This window comes from Cryptosporidium parvum, chromosome 4 (genome assembly GCF_000165345.1).
Source record: "Cryptosporidium parvum Iowa II chromosome 4, whole genome shotgun sequence".
Taxonomy (NCBI): domain Eukaryota; phylum Apicomplexa; class Conoidasida; order Eucoccidiorida; family Cryptosporidiidae; genus Cryptosporidium; species Cryptosporidium parvum.
In genome coordinates, this window is record NC_006983.1 from 384,475 (window position 1) to 409,586 (window position 25,112).

The following is a 25,112-nucleotide window of genomic DNA, read 5'->3' on the forward strand; positions in this document are numbered from 1 at the left end:
GAGACCCCATACGGTACTCATATGTATTTGGTGTTAATATTGCATATGTGCCTGCAAACATATGAACAAGTTTCCTATCAATTAAATTAAATTAAATTGTATAAAGTTATAATGTAATTCATAAAATTCTTTTTTCTTTTAATAACCATTAAAAAAAAAGAATAAGAAGAAAATATACTTTGGATAATAAATGTATTGGTATGGGTAAGTAGTAGAAATTCAATTATCAATATTTGAAATGAATTTGTGAAGAATTAAAAAAAAAAAATGTTTTCTTTTAATACAAACAAAAAAATGAATATTAGATCTCTTTTTTTATTTTGCCATTTTTTTTTTTCAATAAATAAATTATTTTATGTACTGATGAATATATGAAAAATATATATATTACACTATTTTATATTAATCAATTTTTATTCACTCAATCTCATCTTATTGTTGAATTAAATCCTATACCTTAAACATTATTATCAATATCTTATATATTTTCTCCATAATACAGTAATTTACCTTGTATGCATTATAGAAAAATAATTCGTATACTGTAGAAACAATATTACGAAGACAAAGAAAAGTGCAAGTAGATAAAATTCCGAATCCATTTTTCTTTTTTTGAATGTTAGATATATCTATATCTATATATATTAGATATATAAGATTTAAGAATTGTTTAATTAATTGGTACCAATACTTGACTCATTTCCCCCCCCCCCCCTTAGTTATTTGATTTTTGACATATTTAGTAATTACATTAATAAATAAAATAAAGTTGGCGCTCAAAATATTCCAAATAATTAATAAAATTCTATTTACGTGCAAATATTGAGTCAAATATTACATTAAAATTTCATTACAATAAATTCTTTAATTTTTTTTTGAAAAATACTCATTAATATTATAAGTATAGATATATACATATTCATAGCTGTATTGAATAGTCTTAATCAAGTATAAAGTATTTCAATTAAGAATTTTATAATAAAATTGGAATTATTTATTATTATTTTTAATTAGTTATTAAGAAAGAAGAATATTACTTTGGATATAAAAAAAAATATTATAAATATGACAGAAAATATAAATAAAACTCAAGTTTTATGGCTAATTAAGAATTATTTATGTGGATTAGAAGCTAATAAAGCAGTAAAATATATTGAAAAACATTTTCCAGAAATTAATGAGTTAGATAAAAAAAATATCAAAAAGCTCAAAAAGTTACCTGATTTACATGAAATTTTAAAACAATTTTATAGATTTAATGAAAAAAAAACAAATTTAAAAAAAAGTGATTTAGATGATTTTTCCCAGTCAAATAAATCTATTGAAAAAATTACAATTGAATCACAAGCTAAAGATAATTCTAATATAACCAATAAAAATGTTACTCAAATTAATACAAATAAAAAAAGTAAAAAAAGAAAATCAACAGAAATTTTAGAAGAAAGTAATATAGTTGACGAAACTAATCCCAATGTTAATAATCAAATAGAGAATGACGAGAATTTAACGTCTACTTTTAATCAAAATTCTTCAAACTGTGCATCTATTCAAAATAGATTTAAGAGAATTGATGAAAATAAATACAAAGAAAAGCTTTCAGATGAAAGATTGAATGATAACTCATACTGGAATATGAAGAAATATAGCAATAATTCAGATGATTTTGCCTCAAAAGCTGCATTTGAACTCGGCCAAGTTAGAGGAAAGGGATTCAGACAAGAAAAAGCTAAGAAAAAAAGATGTTCGTGGAAAGGTAATGGAACTATTTCCACAGGTGTTAGTTCAATTCAATTTAGTGATTCTGATTAATTTAAATTAAGTTATTTTATACTTTAACAATTATTCTAAATCATTCTCTTCTATTATATCATATTTCAATATATTTTTAAGCGGGTAAAATCAAAATTAGGTTAATTTTTGGCGGTATTATTTTTATTTATTATTAATAGGTTTTTTCTTCTCTTTTTTCCCGATCTTTTTTTTCTCAATTGCATTGAAATTTAAATTAACTATATATTATATACAAAAAGAAAAAGAATAAAAAGAGAAAAAATTAAAGAAAAATAGTTTCTGAGCCCAATCCATGTGGTTTAGATTACTTTCTATTCTATAATATATAATTGATTATTTTATTTTCACCAAAAGAAATTCCCACAACTTTTTTTTTTTTTAAATCTTGATATATTGTATTTCAAAAAAAGAAATATAGTATTCGGCGGAATAAAAAAAAATAATATAAAATAAAGAAGAAAAAAGGAATTAAAAGGGTATTATATTAGTAATTAATCATATTTATACAATTGTTGATTCATAGTAAAAATATTTCAAGAAATCTGGTAATGTAATCAACTGAAAATGAACAAGATGGAAATGACGGATCAAAGAACTTCATTCTATTCTTCAAATAATGGAAGCAGAAATAGATATCTAAAATTTGATGATGAAAGATTTGGTAATAGAAATATGTCTGGAAATAATATTAATAGTTCAGCTCAGGTAAGTTATAATACAATTTACTGATTATTATGAATTATCACATTTTGAATATTTATAGTCTATTTTAGAAGAACAAAATGATCAGTATATGATTGACTTAGAAGCAAAAGTTCAAGATTTAAAGTATATTAGTAATACAATGAGACAACAAGTAAAAGAAAGTAATGATTTACTTTCAAGTTTATCTGAAGAAATGGGTTCATTTGGAGTTCTACTAAAAGGTACAATTAATAAAATCAAAACAATCGGAGGAACAAGTAGTTGGAAGCATATTTGGATTATGTCATTTTTCATATTTCTTGTCTTCTTATTAATGTATATTTTGTTTAAAAGAAGCTAGAACTATTTATATTATTTTATAATCATCGTCTACTAATTATATAGAGTATAGTAATTTTACATTTAAGTTGATCATTACTAATTCGCATTCGAAATTCCACTTTAATTCATTATATATTAATTTACTTAATGAAGAAAACATGTTATTAAACAAATAACAGACATTGTTATAGTACATTACAAGGTAAAACACTTCTTACCCTCTTTAAGCTAAAAAGGAGCTCCCGCTCCGAGAGGGGGTGATCCGGGATTCGAACCCGGGACCTCTCGCACCCTAAGCGAGAATCATACCCCTAGACTAATCACCCAGCTTTGTCTTACACGTCTGTTAAATAGGTAACATAATAAAAGTGAGGAAAAATATTTTTCTCTCAATTGACAAATATCTACAACTTTTTATGATAATCTCTGAATAATCAATATAAGAACAGATGGGAAAAAGAGGGTAAATAAATAATTTATTAAAAAAAAATCATATTTGCATTTTTAGTGTTAATTCTTTCTTTCAAAAAAAAAAAAAAAAAGAAAGACTGCAAAGCAATAAAAATAGAAAACAACTAATTAATTGAAAAAAAAAGTCAATAAAATTTCAAAATCACATTACATTTACATATATTTACATTTTGACTAAAATTAATAGTATATAGCTTAAAGACAACTATTTAATTAGTCAATTAACGATCATTATTTTTTCTCTTCAATATTTTATATTTATTAATAAGTCAGCATTTCATATGAGAACTTCTATTACGTTTTTCCCCACTTTTTGCTCACCCATTTAACCTTAGTTTTTTCCCCCCAAAAAAGTTTATAGTGAACACTATAAACCCAAATTAAATTGCCTCACAGTCGTAGTGGGTGATTAGTCTAGGGGTATGATTCTCGCTTTGGGTGCGAGAGGTCCCGGGTTCAAATCCCGGATCACCCCCTCTTTTTATGATCATTTTAACCTTCTTAAACCTAAAAATTTCAACAAAACAGAGACAAAACAGGAGAAAATAATAAAATTTGAACAAAATTTTATCTTGACAGAAAATTAAGGTGTGTAAAATAAATAATAATTCATTTTTAGTTATAAGTATATAATATGTGTAAGTTATATAATTAATAATCTATTTGTACTTATTCGAGTTTATTTTTAAATCAAAATATTAGAATTAAATGTTTAAATATAATATATATAAATTCTTCTACTAAACATTATAATTAGAAAGGTTGACTAGATTCACATGTCACAAGGCAAATATTCTGGTATTGATAAAAGTTGTTTAATACCTGATTTATAACTGGAAAGTTCATAAGATAAAATCTTCTGAGTCTTTTGCAGATATTTAAGCTGCATAGGATTTAGATTCTTTATATACATATTGTTTTCTTGAGAATTTTTGAGCATATTTACATCATCTCTGCTAATATTTTCAATATTTATACCTTGATTAGTTCTATAATCATTTATACCAGTATTCATTACTTGTTTATTACTGCAAGTGAATTCTTCCAAATTTACTGCGTTAAAATTCGAAATATTTCCAGGATTTTCCAAATGACCAGAACCTCTCTCAATGAACATTCCTGATCCTGATGCCACCTCTGTTCCTGAAACTGATTCAACTCCTACTCCAACTTGTCCAATTTCTGATAAGTTTATTCCACCAAGCTTTGAAAGTTTTCTGTAGTGATTATACCTGCTATAGTTATCATCATAGCTACCATTATTAATTTTACTCAAAGAATTTTCATTGTAATTATCCTCTGAATTAATATAAATGCGACGGATTTTACGTCCTCTTAATGGGCTCATCTTCTAATATTAATTACTTTATACACTTATTTTTCAAACTTATTTAATACTTGACAATCTAATACAAAAGCAAAATAACAATAACAATGAATATATACTTTATATATTCATATGTTATAGATGTTTTATTATCACCAATATTATAACAATCTCTTGAATGATGTGAATTTGGTTTATAGTTTCATATATAATTTATTAATTTACACCCAGAACGATTGCTCTTACAATATGTATATATATATATATATATATATATATATATACATATATATTTATTTATTTATTTATTTATTTTTAATTACTGATAATTACATGAATCTAACCCCTTAAATAACAATATTACTATTATTATTTATTATTGCTCTACTTGACTTTAATTTTAATACAAATATCATTGATATCTTTGGTTGTTTTACCAAGTAAATTATACTAATATAGTTTAGTATAAAACATATAACTCCAATATTTCTTAATTAATTTCTCCTCTTAATTTAATTTAATTCTTCCGCCCACTATAATGAATTATAATAATAATATTACTAATATTAATTTATTAATAAAAATAATTACTTTCCATTTACCTGTCCCCCAAATTAAAAAAAATATACCAAAAGTCCCGCCTTGATTGAGCGGGCTTCTGCCTATCCTCTTGATTATTTTTTTTCTATAAATATTTGTGAGAAAAAAATAAATACTATAATATTTTAATTAATGCAAATTTTGACAATAAGTCATTTTTAAGTTAGTTAAGATTTACTATTATTTCCAATAATATTAATTCAATAATAAACAAATTTTTAATAGAAAAAAGTTATATAAATATTAATATTTTACAAATTTAGAATTTCAGAGAAAATTAGTATTTATTATCACTATTCCAAATTATATTTTATTAGCTATTAAATAGTAATATTTAAGTAAGGATTGAAAGTTTATATTTAAAAAAAAAATAAATTCTTATTTCATTAAGCCGTATTATGTTATAAAGCAATTAGAAGGTATAGAAGAGGGGGGAGGATCAAACATGTCAGAATCTGATCGCATGCCTGATCAATTTAAACAAGGTAAAATAATTACTTTTGAAGATAAGCATATTCTTGAGTATAAGGATGATGAAGATGATTGCGATCAACTTAATGCAAAAATTCATCTTAACAAAATAAATTTGGGATCAGAAAATAATAGGAAAAATGATGATTTCAGAGAAAATAAGAGCCAAGATAAATTTAAATTTAAAAGAACAAAGATTAAAGTTATTAAAAAAAATTTAAGGAAGGAAACAAATTTTGAACTTGCTAATGATGAAGAGAAGAACAGCAGTAGTAGTGTTAATAATAATGATATTGATAATAATACTGAATTAACAAACTTCAATACAAATTTCTTAACGAATAGTAATAGTATTTTTGATGATACTGATATATTTTACAATAGATTAAAGATTCAAAAGAAAAGGAAAACTTTGGAGAATACAAAAAACGAATTTGAATTTCAGTATAACAATAAATTAAATTCAACTAATGAAGAAAATATTAACAATAGTGAATCTAGCATATACTTATCTTTGGAAACAGAATTTTGTAGAAAGATTGATAACAGTAGCACTAATGATCAAATCAATGATTCGATAAGTAATAATGCTATTACTAAAACAGAAATAGAAAGTTTATATAGTAATTCCTTAAACAAAGATAATTTAAATGAATTGCAGAATACTGTTCTAAAACAAGAAAGTTCTAATGATAATAACAGACAAAAAACTAGCAAAAATACAGAAGAAACTAGAGTATCAGATGAAAAAACTCAAAATAACCTTAATAACAACATTCTATATGAAGAGCCTCTTGATTTTGGTATTTCATCCACTTTAGAACTTCTTAAGAAAAGAGGTAATATATCATCTTCAAACAAAAAAGACCCAATTACTTCTAATAATAATGAATTCGGTCAAAAAAATGAAAACTATTCAACAGATTCCGCTTTAAATTCAGAATCAGATTTTCAAGTCTCTATTCTCCATACTGATGATAATGGTAATATTCTAAATCCTAAGGAAGCATTCAAAAGGCTATGCTGGAAATTTCATGGACAAAAAGTTAACAAAAATAAAATTGAAAAGATGCTCAGAAACCATCTGCGAAACAAAACCTGATATATACATATATATTTTTTCCACATGCAATTTTTTAAATTAATCATTACGTGGCTTTCCCGCTACTTTTTTTTTTAATTTTTATTCTGGCGAGACATTATTAATAAAAGTTTGACTATGACATAATGGATAAGGTCTCTGATTTGCAGCAAACCAAAAAAAATACAGGTAAAAATGATTCATTTACTTCATGTAATGGAATTCTTTTTGTTTCTTTTTGGTTCAAGTCTATATTGAAGGATGTTATTTTTATTTATGAATTGAAGACAATAACAAGTCAAGCTAGATATCTTTATTACTTTTTAAAATATATATATTTTTTTTAGTTAAAATCAATCTTAATGGTAAGTTCAATCTACATAATGAATAAATTGTTATGGAGGTTAATTCAACTGATGATGATATCGAGATTATTTTATTATTATGGTCATTTTTATTTCTTTAAAGAAAATTCATTTTTGTAATGATGGATAACCCTATAGCAGACGGGCGATCAGAATAAAACCTCATCATTTTAAATATGATTGAGAATTTGTTGAGATTTGCTATCCTGAACTTGATTTTCTTTTAAAAATTATAATTTACAAATTATTCAACATATTTATTAAAAACATATTTGAATAGATTCTTTTACAACTCAGTATTAATGATAATTATTATATGGAAATTATAGCTATGATGATAACTCTTAATCATTATTACCCTTCTCTAATCGAGAAGAAATGATTATTATTATCTTTCGCTCCTATCTGAGTCTATTCTATTCATTTTACTAATTATCATTAATCTTTCTTATGGTTAATATTATTTATAATGCTCAAGTATCACTTATATTCATGATGACTTTTTTTTTATTAAACTAGAGTCTATTATAGTCACTGGCTTTAATATTAAAGTTAATACTAACTGATTACAGTGTTTCTCTTGGCTGTCTGAGATATATTTGATACTTGATATAATATATATATATTGCTTTTTAATACAATATAATTCAATTCATCATCATCTTCTCTACTAAAATGCTGATACTCCATACCTTTTATTCAATTAAACTCAATTGATGATTTTAATAACTCTAATTATTAGATTCCTTTTTTTTTTGACAAACCATATAAAAAGAAGTTATGAAGAGTTTTATAACGTTAAAATTAATGCTAAAGAAGAATCAACTATTTATTATTTTAAGTTACCTAATCTATTTCGAGTATATTATAATTAGAGCTTTTTAAAGTACATATATAATAATCACCTCTTCTTGTTACGTTGTTTGCTCTTATGTTTCATCTTCTTATTAATATGTTTAATGGCTCTCTTATCTTTCTTAAGTCTTTTATCCACGAATTTTGTCTTAAGATTCGTAGTATTAATACTCTTTTCTTTATTCTTTATTTGCTTACTTAATCCATGTCTTCTTGTTACAGTATATACATTAACTCTTTTCTTACTAGAAATCTTTTGAGCTTTTTTAATTAAGCTATTAATAGTTTTGGATTTGGAAGCTTCATTCATCTCTTCAGAATCAGCAATGGATTGTGCTTTCTTTCTAGCCTTCTCCATAACCTTCTCATACCTCCTCTTCTTTCTTGCTAAAGCTTCACTTTCTTTTCTTATTGGTCTATTTTTTATTTCCCTTAATTTTGCTCTATATTGAGCCATCAATTCTTTTGTAATTGGAAGCTCTGGCTTGTTATGTTTATTTTCATCCTCAATAAACCAAGAAGGAAGTCCTAGAACATTGTTTTCAAGATCCTCATCTGGATCATGAAATGCATATCTATTATAACTACCATCGATTAAGTCCATTCTAGTTGATTTGTTAACTAATAATGATCCAATTCCCTGAATTATCTTAAGATCTTCCTCATTTTCAGGTTTTGTAAACCTCTCATCATCACTTTCTTGGACTTCATCGGTATCAGAATTCTCAGAGTTAAAACTCATTTGCTCTACCACATCTTCATCATCACTACCATTTTGATTGAAAGATTCTTGAATATTATCATTCATATCAATCAACCCAGTAGATTTTGGGACAAATTCTATTTCATTATCCTTAGAGTCGCTATTATCTTTGCTTTTCTCCTGAGACTTCTTATTTTTTAACTTTTTAAGCTTCTTTTCATTCAATGGAATCTGTGGGATCTCCGAATCTGAAAGTTCTTTAATTACAGTACTATCTTGAGTATTTTGATCATCTTTTTCTTCCCCAACAAAATCATTAAACATTGAGTTTGAAAACCATCTATTTGTTAGAATATCTTTTTTTATCTCATCTTTGTAATCTGATGACTCGTGATTCTTGTTATTATCCGATACCTTATTTTTCTTTTGACTCTTCTTTTCCATGTCTTTCTCATTTTCAAAATCTGAATTATTTTCGTCATCATCACTAGAATATGCCTGTTCAAATGCTTTCTTTGCTAATTTCTTTTGGTTCTCTTCCTCAATCTTATTTGAAAATTGATTCATCTCTTCGATCCAGTCTGATATTACCTTCTTCCTTCTAGTCTCCTTCTTTTCTCCAAGTAACTTACTTTGCTTTCTTTCTAATTTAGAGTCCCCTCCTTGCATCATTTTATTCTTTTTCATATAATCCTGAATATCTAAATCAATTCCCAAAAGGTCTCTATGATCTAGATCCTCATCATTACTATCATTGTCACTAAGATTATCTCCAACTTTATTATTTCTATATTCCATTTCCTGAGAAGATATCTTAAAGTCTTCACCCAATAAAAAGCTATCATTATGATGGGATCCTTCTGGGAAATATCCATCTATTGAGACATTTCTTTCTTCATTCTCTAATGCTTTTGCAACTTCGGTTGTATATTTGAATAAATCCTGTTCATTTCCTTCAACATCAAATCCTCCTTTTGATAATGATGTTCTCCATTCTCTCTTTCTTTGTTGAAGTCTTTTCTTCTTTTCTAATATCTTATTTCGTCTTCTTTGCTCCTTAAGCATATCTAAAAGCTCTTGATCAATTTCTTCCTGATGGGATTCATTTTCATATTCATTTTCATTTTCATTCTCATCATCCTCTTCAAGATCCTCATCATCATCTTCTAAATCTTCAATGCTATCACTGTCATCATTATTATCATTAGTAACATTCTTTTCCTTAGAAGTAAGAGAATCTTTTTTACCTATACTATTTGCTTTAATATCCTTCAATACCAAGAATCTCCACTTTAAAAGTTGCATAAGCTCCTTCTTTCCCAAAACCTTTAAATCCTCACAAAGAAGTTTAATTTCATGATTTGTTTTGGGGTGATTAAGAACTAAATCAATAAAATCTCTTTCTAAAGTATTACTTTCATCAACTTTTTTTGGATTTAAATTAATAGTATTACTTTTAAGCAATAGTAATGGAGGATTTTCAGCATGGAAGAAATCATATGCACTTATCATTCTAAAATCATCTCCTTTTTCATATCCATCTCTATTTCTCTTTCCAATTCCTTTAATTAACTCAGATAAACTGGATTTCATACTTTTCTTAGTTTTTCTATTGATTAACTTATTATCATTATCTTCTGTATTTTCACTGCCACTTTCATCATCCATAGGTTGATCATCTCCTAAAGGTAATAAATTAACTCCTTCATTCTCTTCTTTATTACTTTGAAAAACATATTTTGGATCGAAAAAACGTGAATCAATTTTTTTTGGAGCTTTATATCCTAAACAGACCAAAAAGATTTCTGCTGATACATTTCTTGATGATTGTGGCTTTGTAGCTTTAACAGTATTAAAAAGCTGGCTAAGTACCCAAAGCACTGAATTATAGTCAGTTGAACGAAAAACTTTAGTAACAAAAATACCATTTGGTCTTAAAATTTCACAAGCCAACTCAGCTGAATGTAATACCAACTCATTTTGTATATAAGCATCCTTATCCCATGATGTACCTACATTTGGAGCACCATCATGCAATACTACATCTACTGGTATTCCATTCAGTTCATCAAATATAAGTTTTCTACACCTTTCTGTTGTTATATCACATTTAAAAGTAGTAACTCCTGGAATTCCTTTAATTGCTACTAAATCTACTCCAATAATTTTACTTGAAACTCCCATATTTCTTTTTGCTACCTGTAGCCATCCTCCTGGAGCTGCACATAAATCAACTAAAACTTGACAATTTTTAAAGATGTTAAACTTTTGAGCAAGCTGAATTAACTTGAAAGCAGACCTAGCTCTGTATCCCTGCTCCTTGGCTAAGTGGTAGTAACGATCCAAACGGTCCTTACCTGTCTTTGCCCTTCTACCCATCCTTAATTATTTTATCTGGAATGTAAATAGTGGATAAATAAATATATATATATATATATGTGTATATATTTAAATTATATTCCAAAAAAAAATTTGGTACTGTCTTGATACAAACTTTATTGTTCCAATAGGAACCTAATTTATCAGTCTAAACTCCACTGACAAGGTTAATATAAGTAATGAAAATTTCTTATTTTTTTTTCAAAAATTCGAAAATCAACCTTAATATTTTTATTCCTCCCTTTAATCAAAATTTGACCACTTTTTATTATCTATAATTTAATTTAGTCAAAGTTATTTATTTTCCCGCCCATTAAACAAACCTAAATTGATAATAAATCAGGGGTGTAAAGAAAATAAATTAATTAATAAATATTTTAATATTATGGGAATATGAGAAATTCTCAAATTTTCGGAATGCTTTGCAGATAGTATAGCAACATCTAATTATCTAACACAACAAAAGGAATGTCAAAATTATTAGTTTATTCTGTATTCGCTTTTCTCCACAATTTACATAAGACTGTTGAATTCCTTTAGAATTACGTGATAATAGGGTAAAAGGAAAGGCAAGATAAGAAGTATAAGTCTAGGTAGAATTTAAGTTAGGCGAGCAATGTAGAACAAATTTAGAATAGTATTACTTATAAATATAAATATAGTGAGCTAAAATTGTTTATGAATTAAAATTTCGTCAAACCGTTAATTTAAATGTAAAACTTTAATATATTGATAATAGAAATGAAAGTATGTGAAAATAATAATAAATTAAAATAAATGCTCCATTTAAAGTAAAAACATTAGGTGGTTATATATGATCAATCGTTTTAAGAGAGTTAAAAAGTTGAATAACTCCTACTTGGGAAGTATTAATGAATAACATTATTTTGACTTGCTAAATACATCATGTTTACAGAAATAAGTGGGTCTATCTTTTACAATAAATGATAACTTTCCTATACATTTTATGAATAGTTGGGATTCTCTGGCATTTCTAAAATATGGCCATATTTAATAAATAAATAAATTAACGTAAAGTAAGAACCCACTCTCAGAATTGATTTAGTCTTTGGTGATAATATTTCAGGTTCAGGTTTTTTAAAAGAGAAAAAATCAGAGTAGTCCATTAAACAAGGATTTACAAAATATTTTTCCTCTAAATTAATAGTTTATTAAAAATGTATTTAAAAAATTCTATAAAACAATAAAAACGGCAGTAATAATAATAATAATAATAATTACTAAATATTGCTTTCTTTCTCACTAATTTCATTAATCTATAATGAGCATTTCCCCACCAAAATAGTATTTGAGGAATTCCCACGAGCGCCACAATTGCCCCGCAATAACGCACGGTGTCCACAAGCGATTGGCGCCACATCGTCTAATAATAAAAAATAAATAAAAAAAATAGGCAAAATTATATTAAGGGAGAATGAGTAACCGGTTACCCAGTGTTCGTTAGTAAAAAAAAAAAACTGAAATTTTATATGGAAATTAATGGAACAAGAGGAATAGAAATAATCCTATATAAATTTGAAATAATAATTTTTGGATAAAAAAAATTTAATTAATAAATCTTGGGAGTTATTCTAAAGATTTAAGGGATTCTACTCTGGAAAATCAAAGTAATTGACAAGGTGTACTGATTTAAGTATTCCCACAAGAAAACTTCTATAATTATTAATGGACTTGATGAAAAATTGATTTATTTAAGAAAAACCTTTATTTCATATCATATAGAAGAAAAAAAGTGTGTTTATGCATTAATTTGTTTGATTTACTAAGAATTATTAATAGTATACATATTATATATATATATGTTTGTGCATATATATATATATATATGTATATGTATGAATAATTTTGAAGTTTTACACAATAAATAGTCATTGTGTAGAGTTAAAGTTTTTAAAAAGGTATCACTTGGAAAAAGTTGACCATATTTGAAATTGGATTTAACTAATTCTGAAATTCATTACAAGTCTAATTTAAAATAAAATTTACAATTAAGTTAGTATGATTACTTCCGAGGGTAATCACAATAATTCAATTAATTCAGAATCCCTACAAAATGGGAACCTTAACCAAACAGATTCAGTAATGCAAGGTTTCCCCACAAATTCAAACATAAATTCTGAAGGTATCTCTAATCTGGGAGAGGGGCTTGACACTTCAAACACTGGAGAAAGTCTTAATAAAAAGCCTAGAATGGATGAGCAAATTGGGATAGGTTTGAGCAATGAAATAACCTCTAATTGTTCAAATTTCGATCAGAATAATAACTCACAATATACATCAGCAATAGAAACATCTGCATCAGTAGTGCCAGGATCTATAGAATCTACAAATCAACAAAATATAAGTACTGTAGATGCCTCTTCATCTTTGGCAGTTTCTTCAAATTCCGGAGTTGATTCAACACAGACTCAAGAAGCTCCCCCAGAGCCTCCCAAGAAGAGAGGAAGAGGACGTCCAAGAATTAATAGAGAAGCTTTGGCAGCAGCAGCTGCTGCTGCTGCTGCAAATAATGCAGCAAGCAGCACTATCCAAAATAATAATATTATTCAGAGAGAACCAAGTACAAGGAGAAAAGGAGCTGGTCTCGGAAGTTTGATAGCAGCGGAGGTAAACTCCAGAAGATCTTTTGCAGATGACGATGATGATGATGATGAAGATTTTGAAGATGGAGATTTACGTGCAGATGGTGAGAACACTGATAATGATGATGGTGAAGAGTTACCTCAAAGATTTGTATTAACTCCAATTGTTGAGAAGTTTCTTAAAAGACGTCCTCAAATGAAGCATAAAGAGAAGGAAGGCGCTGAGCACGATAAAGCAAAAAACGCACATTCAACTGGAGATACAGTAGTAGCTGGAGGTGCTGAAGAGAGAGATTCAGCCTCACCATCAATCAAAAGAAGAGTATTACACACCAATACAAGCCAGAGGCGCATTCCAAGAGGAAAGATTCCCTATGAATACCTTGTAAAATATCATCATCAGAGCTATTCTCAATGCAAATGGATAAGTGAGGACGATATAGATAACGATCCTGATCCAAAAGTCAGAATAAAATATCTCAGGTATATACAGAGACTAGAACAAAGAGGTGTTGAGGGGATAGATGCTACCGCATATATTGAAGATGTCCCAGAATTGCAATATATTGATGGAGATATTGAGAGAATTGTTGATTGTACAGACGTTTTCAGATCATTATATCCAATGAAAGCAGCAGAGATTGGTAGAAATGAATGGTACATCTATTGTCTAAAGATTATTGACGCTTTGGTATGCTTTGATAGGAAAGGGGTAAAGTATGGTATTCCATTTTTGCGTCCTGTAGACCCGAATATGGATGGGGCTTCTGATTATTATTCAGTGATTTCTCGTCCGATGGATTTTACTACAGTACAGACAAAGCTTTATTTACGTATATATTCTCAACCTCAAGAATTTTGGAGTGATGTTCAACAGATCTTTACGAATTGCTTCCATTATAACTCTGTAGATAGTGATATCTATGTTCAGGGGAAGTTACTAAAAGCTCTTTTTGATAAGTTATATGGAGAATGGGCTTTACTCTCCAGACAAACTCAGGAGGATCTGGTTAAACAGAAGAGTGAAGAATCTCCAAAAGAATGGCTTGATGATCAGACAGTTACTATAGAAACTGCAATCCAACATGTAACATTCAGAGATTTACTTGCCTTACCTAAGAGACCAATTATGTACTTTGCAAAATGGAAACATCTTTCATTTGCTGATAATACTTGGGAACACGAGGTCGATATTACAGATAGTAGTAAGATTCTCCAGTTCCATCGTTTCGTTAGAGTTCCAGAATATATCACAACAGCTCATAATGGGCCAGCAGCCATAGCTTATGACCTTTATAAGCGAATGATTTCTGAAACTTATACCTATATTAGACATACATTTTCATGGATGAATAACCAATTTGGAATGAAACTAATAGCTCCTCAGGCACCAGCCTATATTACTCCAAATAGTGGAGGCGGAAATAACCAAGATTCTGATGATTCTGATGATGATAATCATGTTCCATATGCTACAAAGAAGAAATCTAAGAATAGATATTCTATTAGAACATATGTACCAACAACATTCTCCAATCTCCCACAGTTAACTAGTGCAATTTCTATTTATGGCCATCACCATAGTAACCACCAACCTCAACAAAATAGAAGTAATTATGGACAAAGACAGCAAAATTATGGAGGCCATCAGAATCTACAAAGGCAATTTCCAAGCCAGAATTTGGGTAATTCCTCATCTTCCTCAAATATGGCTCAAATAAACAAGATTATTGATAGCAGCATTTTGGACGAAATTAAAGTTAGCTCTGATGGAACCATGAACAAGAATGCCATAGCTGCAACTCAAAAACTATTACAGATGATCACAACAAACAATTCAAATGCAGCTAATGCCTTGAGTATGGCAATGAATAACCCAGCAGTTGCTGGACTTGTTGGAAAACTTCTACAGAATATAAATCAAAATAACTCGCAAACCCAAGCTAAGAGCGAGCCGGAAAACGCTCAATCATTATCTACCTCTACTACTGGATGTTCTTCTTCAGCACAAGTTTTACCAAATAACTCTTCCAACACTATGGTTGATAAACTTTCTGTTTCAAATAGCATTACAAATAATACATGCAGCATAAATAATAACATTGTTCATTCTGGAATAACCTCTGAATCCTCTACATGTTTCAATAATGGCAATATGGTTATTGCACCAAACCAAGGAGAAGCTTCAGGCCAACACATAGACTCTGGAAACTATAACACCGAAAGTAACATGCCAATGCAATCTTTCTCAAACCACGATCACAAACATGAGCAGTGGGGTGGCTCAAATATTAGGGATAATAATAGTAATAACAATTCAGTAATCAATAGTGATATCTCTACAAATCTATGCAAGAATCCAAACCCTGGATTTATGGAGTCTAACTCTCAAATGAAGATAGACAATTTTGACTATAAAATTTCGATTGATCAAATGGGTAACAACACTTCTAATAACAATCAAAGTAATCATACAAATTACGTGTCAAATGTGATGGGTGGTAACCACACACACCAAGAAAGTTTGGCGCCAGATTGCGTGGAGGAGAATATAAATAGAGGAGAAGCATATATAATAAGAGATGATAGCTTAGTAGGAAATCCAGGCGCTGATAATTCGGGAGTTGGGATAAGTAGAGAAGGAATTTTAAGCTTTGGACAAGGTGGTGCAATCGATCAGGGGGAAGACATGATTATAAACCAGAAGGAGAATTATAATATGGTGTCGAGTACAATGACTGACCATCACGATGGAAATGGTTGTGACAGTATGACAAAGACAATTAATGATACAGATTTGTTTTTCAATGTGAATACGGATAATCCAGATGTAATTAAGTGTATGCCTCCAACTGATGACTCAAATGTTCCATTATGCGATGGAGAAGTTAAGCTTAGCAATGAGAGTTTGGAGTTGATGGTTTTCAAAAATATTGAGATACCCTCCAGTATGGAGCTTTATGATAAACTAGAGTTAGAGGAATTCTGTGGGATAGTGTCTCTGGAGAATGACTATCAATCTGATGGGAACGAAGAAATTCTCTCATATAGAATTCTGGATAATGTACAAGACTTTTGCGATGGTATGGTTTATAAGGAAGATACTGGGAATGTAACAAAAGTCGATGATACTAATGCTTTAATTCAAGCAAAAGCTGAAGGAGTCTCTGTGGTGGGAGATATGTCTTCAAGTGTCGATCAAGCACAAGTTAAGATTGATGAAAATGAAAAAGATTTGAAAAACGTATCAGAGCTCAAAGATGAAACAAATGGTGAGAATATTGTAACTGAAAATACAAACCATCCAATGGGTCTTGCTAGTTTGCTTGCAAATAATAAGATTGCAGAACTTTACTGCAACCAGAAACGCCCTCCCCCGCCTCCTCCAGGAGTTTCCCGACATTATCCAGTCTCCCCAATTTTCAAAAATGGATACCAACTTTTTGATTACCAATTAGCAGGTCTAAACTGGCTTCTACAACTTTGGTCAGAAGGAAGAAATGGTATATTGGCAGACGAAATGGGTTTGGGAAAGACAATGCAAACAATGTCATTCGTTTGGCATTTAGTTTACAAGGAGAAACTTAGGGGTCCTTTTCTGGTTGTTGCTCCACTTTCTACTCTAGATCACTGGAAACGAACTTTTGAAGATTGGACTGATCTAAATGTGGTTTCATATTATGATGAGGGTGGTAGAAATGGACGAGATTTGCTTCGTCATTATGAGTTTTACCATCAATGCCTTCAATTTGATATGAGAGGAAGGGGAAGAAGTAGTAGCTATAATAGTTTTGGTGGGAATATTAAACATTATGGCTATTCTAACGAACCTCGTCTAGTTCAGACTCAACATTATAAGTTCCATGTTTTACTTACTTCATATGAAATTCTCCTTGCAGACGCTGATATTTTATGCACAATGCCCTGGCAGTTTGTAATTATAGACGAAGCTCACAGACTAAAAAATAGAGGCGCCAAAACTCTACAAGTCTTTAAGAGTATTGCATGCAGACATATTCTTTTACTTTCCGGAACTCCTGTCCAAAATAACACAGAGGAGCTTTGGCCTCTACTTAATTATATTGAGCCTATTAAATTCGCAAGTATTGAGGCCTTTACTCAAGAATTTGGAGAACTTCAAACAAGTGGTCAGGTCTCTGCTCTACACGAACTTTTACGCCCACATCTACTCAGAAGAGTCAAAGAAGACGTTATGAAGGAAATTCCTCCTTTAGAGGAGACAATTATTGATGTTGAACTTACTACTGCTCAGAAAGCTTATTATAGAGCTATCTTCGAGAGAAACCGTGCTTTCTTGTGCAAAAATGTGGGATTAGGCGGGAAAAGGTCAGGAAGCAATGCACCAATACCCTCTTTAATGAATGTTGAAGTAGAGTTGAGGAAATGTTGTAATCATCCTTTCCAGGTTGTTGGAGTAGAAGAGAGAGAAGTTGCTTTATGTAAGACTTCAGAAGAAAGGTATAAGAAAATGATAGAATTGAGTGGAAAGATGGTATTAATGGGTAAACTTTTACCAAAGCTTAAAGCAGAAGGACATAGAGTGCTAATATTTAGTCAATTTATTCAAACTTTGACTTTATTAGAGGAGTTAGTGGAACATCATGGATGGGGATATGAAAGACTTGATGGTAGTATTCGTGGTACTGACAGGAATGCAGCAATTACAAGATTTAATGCAGAAGACTCTGACAAATTTGTATTTTTACTTTCAACTAGAGCTGGAGGTTTAGGAATCAATTTAACATCTGCCGACACTGTAATTATTTTTGATTCTGATTGGAACCCACAAAATGATGTTCAAGCCTGTGCTAGAGCGCATAGAATTGGACAAACAAGAGATGTTAAAGTTTATAGATTGATAACAGCAAGAACATATGAAGCTGAAATGTTCGAAAGAGCTGGTAGGAAATTAGGACTGAATACTGCAGTGTTTCATAAAGGAGCATTTAGAGAGGAGAATAATTCTAATACTGTCAATGGTATTGGTACAAGTGGTGAGCCAACAAAACAAGAAATTGAAGATTTGCTTAAACATGGAGCTTATTATCTATTAGAAGGTAGTGAGGCTTCAAGGCAATTCCAAGAAAGTGATATAGATGAGATTTTGAGTAAAAATTCTCGTCTTGTTAGATATCAATTAAGTGGAAAGAATTCTTCATTTAGTAAAACAAGCTTTAGAAGTGATAATGCACTTCCTGATTTGGATGTTAATGACCCAGATTTTTGGAAGAAAGTATTAGGAGATAGCAGTGTTTCATCATTCCTAGTCCAGCTACAAAGTGGAAGTGCTATTAGGGATGATGAAAGTAGGGAAAAGTTTATTCAGGATCTTGCTGATGCAGTTGATGGTGCAGCAGCTTTAGATAGTTTGGATCCACTAATTGAAGCTTTGGTCCAAGTTACAAATATGAGAGAGTTTTCTGAGCTACAGCGTCAAAAGGCTGAAGATTTACTTGCTAATGTTCAGGATATTGTTAAGACTTTGCAGCCAAATAATGAGAATATTGATGAAAATGATGAAGATAACTTGGAGACTGATGGTAGAAGTAAGTCCCGTAAAAAATCAAGAAGAGCTACCAGAGCTAAAGAGTTTACAATTGATAACTATGTTCTTGATGAATATATTGATGGGGAAATGGAAGATTCTATGAATGGTCCAGGAAACCACGTCGATGGAAGAGGTAGGAAATCGAAAGGAAAGAAAGGTGGAGGAAGAAAAAGCAATGCTTCAGCTTCAGGAAAGTTTAATAATTATGATATTTCTGATGAAGACGATGATGATTTAAATGATGAATCGTTTGAACCTGTTAAACCAACAAAATCTAGAGAGAGAAAAGGTACTGGGAGAGGGGGAAGAGCTAATTCATCTAAAACTTCTTCAAATAATGCAACAGGAGGTAATAATAGTAGTGGCGAACAAGATGGTAATCAAAATTTTGCAGAAACATCAGTAGACGGAACGAATACTCTGTCAAATGGAGCAAGACAATCAAAGAAGAGAAAGTCAACGAACTCTAATAATCTAAATACTGGAGATGATATACTGGAAGAGAAGGAACAAACTTCCAATAATTCTCCTGCTAATAATACTGTAGCAAAACGAAGAAATAGAAGAGATTCTGCTGCTGCTATGCTTGCATTACTTACTGCAAAAATTGCAAAAGATGAAGATGAAGATGAAGATGAAGCTGATGAGGATGAATTATAAATGAGAAAATAAAATGTTATTGAAGCTTAATTTCTTTTTTTTTTTTTTGTCGTAACTTCTTTAACCAACATAAATGTTACGAATAATAGGAAGAGTAATAAGTTATCATATAATATCAACTTGAAGTTATTATACTTTGAAGAGATATAGTGAGATTAAGATACATACATAGAAAAATAGAGTGTGAAAGGCTGAAACGAGAACATGTATTAGGAGAAAAGGCTAAACTTGATATTTATTTTATCAAATAATATATTTCACCAGTTAATAATTTTTGATAAACTTTAAATAGAAGAAAGGATTTAATTATGTTAATGAAGAGACTTATTCTATTATGATAACTTATAAATTAGATCTAAAGGTTACGACAAGTTAACCAAATAAAATAAATTATATTAACTAATATTTATGTTCGTTAATATAAAATAATAATGGTGAGATTGAATGCTTAAACCTTTAAATTCATTTGCAATCAAATTATTTAAAAAGTTTTAATAAAAGTGTAATTAAGTTTAATTTGGCATTAAGCCAAACCATTATAAATTTAGAAATACAATTCGAACTACTTTACAGTTTCTTTTTTAAGATAAATTAATTAATTATTAATAATTTCATACATATTTAAAATAAATAATCTTTTTTGTTTCTTTATTTATTAGAATTTTTTTCTTTTTACTATCTTTTATTACAAATCACAATTTGAATAATAGAAAAATTAATGAAAATGACGTCAGTTTTTTACCCGCCACACGTGTGGCGGGTCATAAGTAACAGATTGAATTGAAAATACATGTATAATGTGGGGAAAAAATAAGAAAGAAAAATAACATATTTTGTAATAAGGAAAAGAAAGAAAAAATAAGGTAATAAGGGAATATAATTGCGAAGATAAATGTGTATTAATAGATGATAAGTTTGTTATTTGCAGAGATTAAATAATAAAGAGAAAATAATTTGAGCAGTAATTTAGTGAAGATTAATTGAAAGGACTGAAGATAAATAAGGTTTATTAACCTTTTATTTTTCTTCCCTTATTCTCTTTCATCTTACGAAATAAAGGTGACAATTTTTTTTTTGATTAATAAAGTGGAATAAAGTATATTAAACGTGAAAACGTATTAAGTAAAAAATAAGGGATTAAACGACTAATATATAATCAGAAACTTCCAATAATTAAACAAAAAACAGAAAATTAAAAAATTTTTAATAAATAATTAATGAAATGGAACAAGAAAATACAAAAACTTTGAATACAATCAATAGCACGCCAATTAGAAATGGTAATTTGTCATCAAAGGATGTGAACTTGGAAACACCAAATAAAAGTTCATCAAGAAGTATTGGCAGTGCAGGTGGAAGTTCATCAGTTAGACGTAGTAGTAGATTATTGAAAAAAAATGATGAAAAATCCGGAGGAACTGGACCTTTAACTCCTCAACTGGGTGCACCAGGAGGAACACCATATCTGTTGAGATCAAAATCAAGAGAAACATTATCATCAACAGAAGCAAATTTAAGGAAGAATGCAATGACCATGCCACCATTGAATTTGAAATCAACCAATGATTTGGAAGGAAGTAGTGAGTTCTATCAGACCAATGTAGAAACAAATAATGAAAATAGTAATAAGGTTGGAGATGTATATAATATATATTCGACTCCAAGAAAGAGAGTTAGAGGTACTGAAAATGGCTTCAATAGTAGTAACAATAATAATAATATCAATACTGGATTAGATTTGGATAGAGATCCAGGCTCTGAAAGCCAGATAAGAAGCTCATCAAGAAGAAAAGGAAATATAAAGAATACGCCTGTGAGCAAAAGTAGAAGAGTAATTGATGAAGACTCTGCTGTTAAAGATAGGAAGAGTATATTAAAACAGTACGATCCTGATGGTATTAATACATCAACTATGAATATAAAGACCCCTAAATCTCAGAAGAAGGTTCAGTTTGGTACAAAAAATTTGATAATAATAGACGAAAATAAACAAGATTTGAATATTGATAAATTGATTACAGAGAGTGATAATGATGAAAATGGTAATATTCAAGACAAAAGATTTGCGGATGATCTGACAGTTGATAGAATGAGTATATTAAGTGAGCTTGATGATGCTGGTACTGGTCAGATATATAATTTCCCATCATTGGAGGAATTGATAAATACAAAAAAGACTGAAAATACTTCAACACAAAAAGTTTATAACAATGATATTGTTGATAGTGAAATTTCTAATCGATTTGCAACTGTTAATAATATTCATAATTATCATCATCGTGAAAATAACCAAGATAATAAAGCAACCAATCCAAGTGATTTATTCATCCAAAATGAAAATTCTGGAAAAGATAAATCTATAACTGATCAAGATGGAATTATTGATTGCAATGATCAGAAAAATCTTGATAGTGAGTATATTAAAACAAATCGTAATCAAGTTCAAGATGAAAATAATATAGAGAAGAATATTGAATTGACTGATCAGATTAATATATCTGATTATTCAATAAATTGTAGAGATTCAATAGCTCCAAATTTGCCTGGAGCATTTTTATCAGTAGTTATGCAAAATTTATCTTCTGTAAATTTTCCAGAAGAAAAAAAACCAGAATCAGATGAAGATATTAAAATTCCTAAATTAGAATTTAATGATGATAACATTGAAGATACTATAAATAAGAAGAATGATTTAGATCAAGATGTTAGTCTTAAAGAACAGAAACCTGATCAAGAACCAACTATGGAAAATCAATCAGTATTTGAAGACAATGAAATTTATATTGAGGCTAAGAAACAGATAAATAAGGAAGACGAAATTATATTAGAAGAGAATAAAGAAGATATTCAAAATCAACAAGAACAGGTACAATTTGAATTTGAAAGTGAAAATGTAGAGAATCAAATTCAAGAACAATTGATCAGAGAAGAAAATAAAGAATTTACTACAGTAGAAATAGTTACAGAAAAAGAATCGATTAATGAGAAAAATCATATTGAAGAGAGTTTGTGTCATCAAAATGATAATTTTGAGACCCAACAAATAGTTTTAACAGAAACTTTAACAATCTTGAAAGATAATAACAATAGACTGTCAAATATTTTAATTACTCCAAAAAGAAATAATATTAGCAGCATTGGATACATTAATAAGTTATCCCCATCATCTGAAACACTTTTAAAATCATTGAATAATACAAAATCTATTTTGAATATTACACCACAAGGTTATACATGGGAGGAATTTCAATCAATTTTGAATTTGAATTATACAATGGAAAATTATTTTGGTATTTTGGAATTTGATGAAATTGAAAACAATCATCAAATCAAGGATAAATATATTGAAGAAGAAAGTATGGATAGTAAGTTATTATTAGTACATATACAAAATATTTTAAAAGATGATGGAAATTCTGAGAAAATTCAAGAAATAGTGGCTAAGTACTCATCTGAAATTATTAATTCAATAAAACATCAAATTTGGGATGAAATAGAAAAGAATATATTAATTAAAGAGTTTAATGGTGAAAGTCATGAAAGATATAGTGAAAATCTATCAAAATTCTCAACTAGTGAAATAGCAACATTAATGGCAATTATTGTGAATAAAAGTAGATATGGAAATAAAAATGATGAAAAAATAAAGAATGAGTTATTTGAGAGAATATCTGGATACTTTTTTGGAGAAGGTAGAAATATTTTTCTTAAAAAAGCTATAATAGATTGGAAAGAAAAAGTAATTTTTCCATTAAAGAATTCAATAATTAATAAATTTGAAGAAATGATCAAGATATTTATGTTAAAAAATGAACAAATTATGAATAATAAGAATAGAATTCAGAATTCAAAAGTATTATTATCAACTTTAGAATCTTGTAAGATTTCTGAGATGCATGTATATGAAACTTATTGGAATGCAATGAGAATTGTACATGAAAATATTGTTAATTATAAAGAGGAAATTGAAAGAGTTAAGAATTATTTAAATATGATGGATAAGAAAAAGAGAAATATTTCAAGATTATTATTAAAAGAAGAAGAATTGTATAATAGTTTAATAATGGAATTAAATGATTGGAAAGTAAAAAAAGATAGTTTAAGAAATAATTTAAATGATTTACGAATAAAAGAAGAATTTGCTGGATTTACATGGGATTTATTTACAATTAATAAATTTCAAACAATTATAATATTAAATAATAATTGTCATAATCGTAATAATCTAGTTAAAGTAAAAGTATCTATTGAATGGAATATGAATGATGATATAATGGATAATCCACCAATTATTTTAAAGATTGAATTATTATTGGATAATATAATATTAATAGATGATTCATCTTCATCAATTAATTCAAAATATAATGATCTACAATTACAATTATCTTTGGTTAATAATCAAAGATTAGAAGATAAGATTTATAATGCATATATTAAAGTAATTGAAAGGACATTAAATTTAAGATTAATAGAATTATATTTAGATTATAAGAAAAAAAATAAAATGAATAATAATATACTGATTGAATTAATAAGAGGAATATTCCAAAGTTGTATTGTATTATTATGGAGATTAGAATCAATAGTATTTGAGATATTGAATATAATTAAAGTTTTTAACTTGGCAATTTTAGATATTATTGATGAAAATAAATTAATTTTAAATATTCCAATATTAGTTGGAATTAATGGAAAAAATGATATTGAAATAAATAATAATAAAAATGAAAATCAAAATTCTAATTTTACTTATTCTTCATGTACTTCAAATTCTCCAATAGCAGCATCTCCAATTACTCCAAATTCATTAACATCAAGTACCCTTTCTCCTCATTTATTAATGGCATCAAGACCAGTAATAACTATTACATTTAATATCACCAATTCACTTTTTATGTCTGTAGGGACCTTAGTGAATTCAATTGAAGATATTTCAGTATATAATATGAGTGATGAAATTACTAAAGATATGATTTGTGTTTTCAAAGATCAGATCAATGAAATTGAGGGAAAGGTTAGCAATAATAATAATAATATTAAAAAAAATTCTGCTGTATATGTTGGTTATAATTGTTTACTGTCAGTAATACAAAATACAATACAAGAAGGTGGACATAATCAGTTAATATGGAAAAGACCGTTAGAAAAATTTGCTCCAAGATTGCTGAATGCTGTCCAAATTAGTAAATTACATCAGAATTTCTGATG

General features: G+C 28.4%; 7 protein-coding genes and 2 non-coding genes across 9 annotated transcripts; 6 read left to right on the forward strand and 3 right to left on the reverse strand.

Annotated features, from left to right (window-relative positions):
• Window positions 1–1,065: 1,065 nt before the first annotated feature.
• cgd4_1540 (hypothetical protein) lies at window positions 1,066–1,809 on the forward strand (the record flags this gene model as incomplete). The annotated part of the gene is made up of 1 exon (XM_625750.1): window positions 1,066–1,809. One exon carries the CDS (start codon window positions 1,066–1,068, stop codon window positions 1,807–1,809), a length of 744 nt encoding a protein of 247 aa, XP_625750.1.
• Window positions 1,810–2,554: 745 nt separating this feature from the next.
• On the forward strand, window positions 2,555–2,836 carry cgd4_1550 (conserved hypothetical protein; the record flags this gene model as incomplete). The annotated part of the gene is made up of 1 exon (XM_625751.1): window positions 2,555–2,836. A coding segment is annotated over one exon (282 nt), but the record flags the coding sequence as incomplete, so codon positions are not given.
• Window positions 2,837–3,071: 235 nt separating this feature from the next.
• On the reverse strand, window positions 3,072–3,143 carry cgd4_1556 (the record flags this gene model as incomplete). Its single annotated transcript has 1 exon — window positions 3,072–3,143. It is a non-coding gene; the product is annotated as a tRNA-Pro (tRNA).
• A 548-nt stretch (window positions 3,144–3,691) lies between these two features.
• cgd4_1555 lies at window positions 3,692–3,763 on the forward strand (the record flags this gene model as incomplete). Its single annotated transcript has 1 exon — window positions 3,692–3,763. It is a non-coding gene; the product is annotated as a tRNA-Pro (tRNA).
• Window positions 3,764–4,060: 297 nt separating this feature from the next.
• cgd4_1560 (hypothetical protein) lies at window positions 4,061–4,636 on the reverse strand (the record flags this gene model as incomplete). Its single annotated transcript, XM_625752.1, has 1 exon — window positions 4,061–4,636. One exon carries the CDS (start codon window positions 4,634–4,636, stop codon window positions 4,061–4,063), a length of 576 nt encoding a protein of 191 aa, XP_625752.1.
• A 928-nt stretch (window positions 4,637–5,564) lies between these two features.
• cgd4_1570 (hypothetical protein, possible conserved) lies at window positions 5,565–6,788 on the forward strand (the record flags this gene model as incomplete). Its single annotated transcript, XM_625753.1, has 1 exon — window positions 5,565–6,788. A coding segment is annotated over one exon (1,224 nt), but the record flags the coding sequence as incomplete, so codon positions are not given.
• A 1,245-nt stretch (window positions 6,789–8,033) lies between these two features.
• cgd4_1580 (Spb1p-like, FtsJ methylase) lies at window positions 8,034–11,069 on the reverse strand (the record flags this gene model as incomplete). Its single annotated transcript, XM_625754.1, has 1 exon — window positions 8,034–11,069. The coding sequence occupies one exon, from the start codon at window positions 11,067–11,069 to the stop codon at window positions 8,034–8,036; it is 3,036 nt and encodes a 1,011-aa protein (XP_625754.1).
• Window positions 11,070–13,088: 2,019 nt separating this feature from the next.
• Window positions 13,089–19,901, forward strand: cgd4_1590 (chromodomain-helicase-DNA-binding'multidomain chromatin protein with the following architecture: chromo-bromo-chromo-SNF2 ATpase'; the record flags this gene model as incomplete). The annotated part of the gene is made up of 1 exon (XM_625755.1): window positions 13,089–19,901. One exon carries the CDS (start codon window positions 13,089–13,091, stop codon window positions 19,899–19,901), a length of 6,813 nt encoding a protein of 2,270 aa, XP_625755.1.
• A 1,222-nt stretch (window positions 19,902–21,123) lies between these two features.
• Window positions 21,124–25,110, forward strand: cgd4_1600 (hypothetical protein; the record flags this gene model as incomplete). Its single annotated transcript, XM_625756.1, has 1 exon — window positions 21,124–25,110. The coding sequence occupies one exon, from the start codon at window positions 21,124–21,126 to the stop codon at window positions 25,108–25,110; it is 3,987 nt and encodes a 1,328-aa protein (XP_625756.1).
• Window positions 25,111–25,112: the final 2 nt, after the last annotated feature.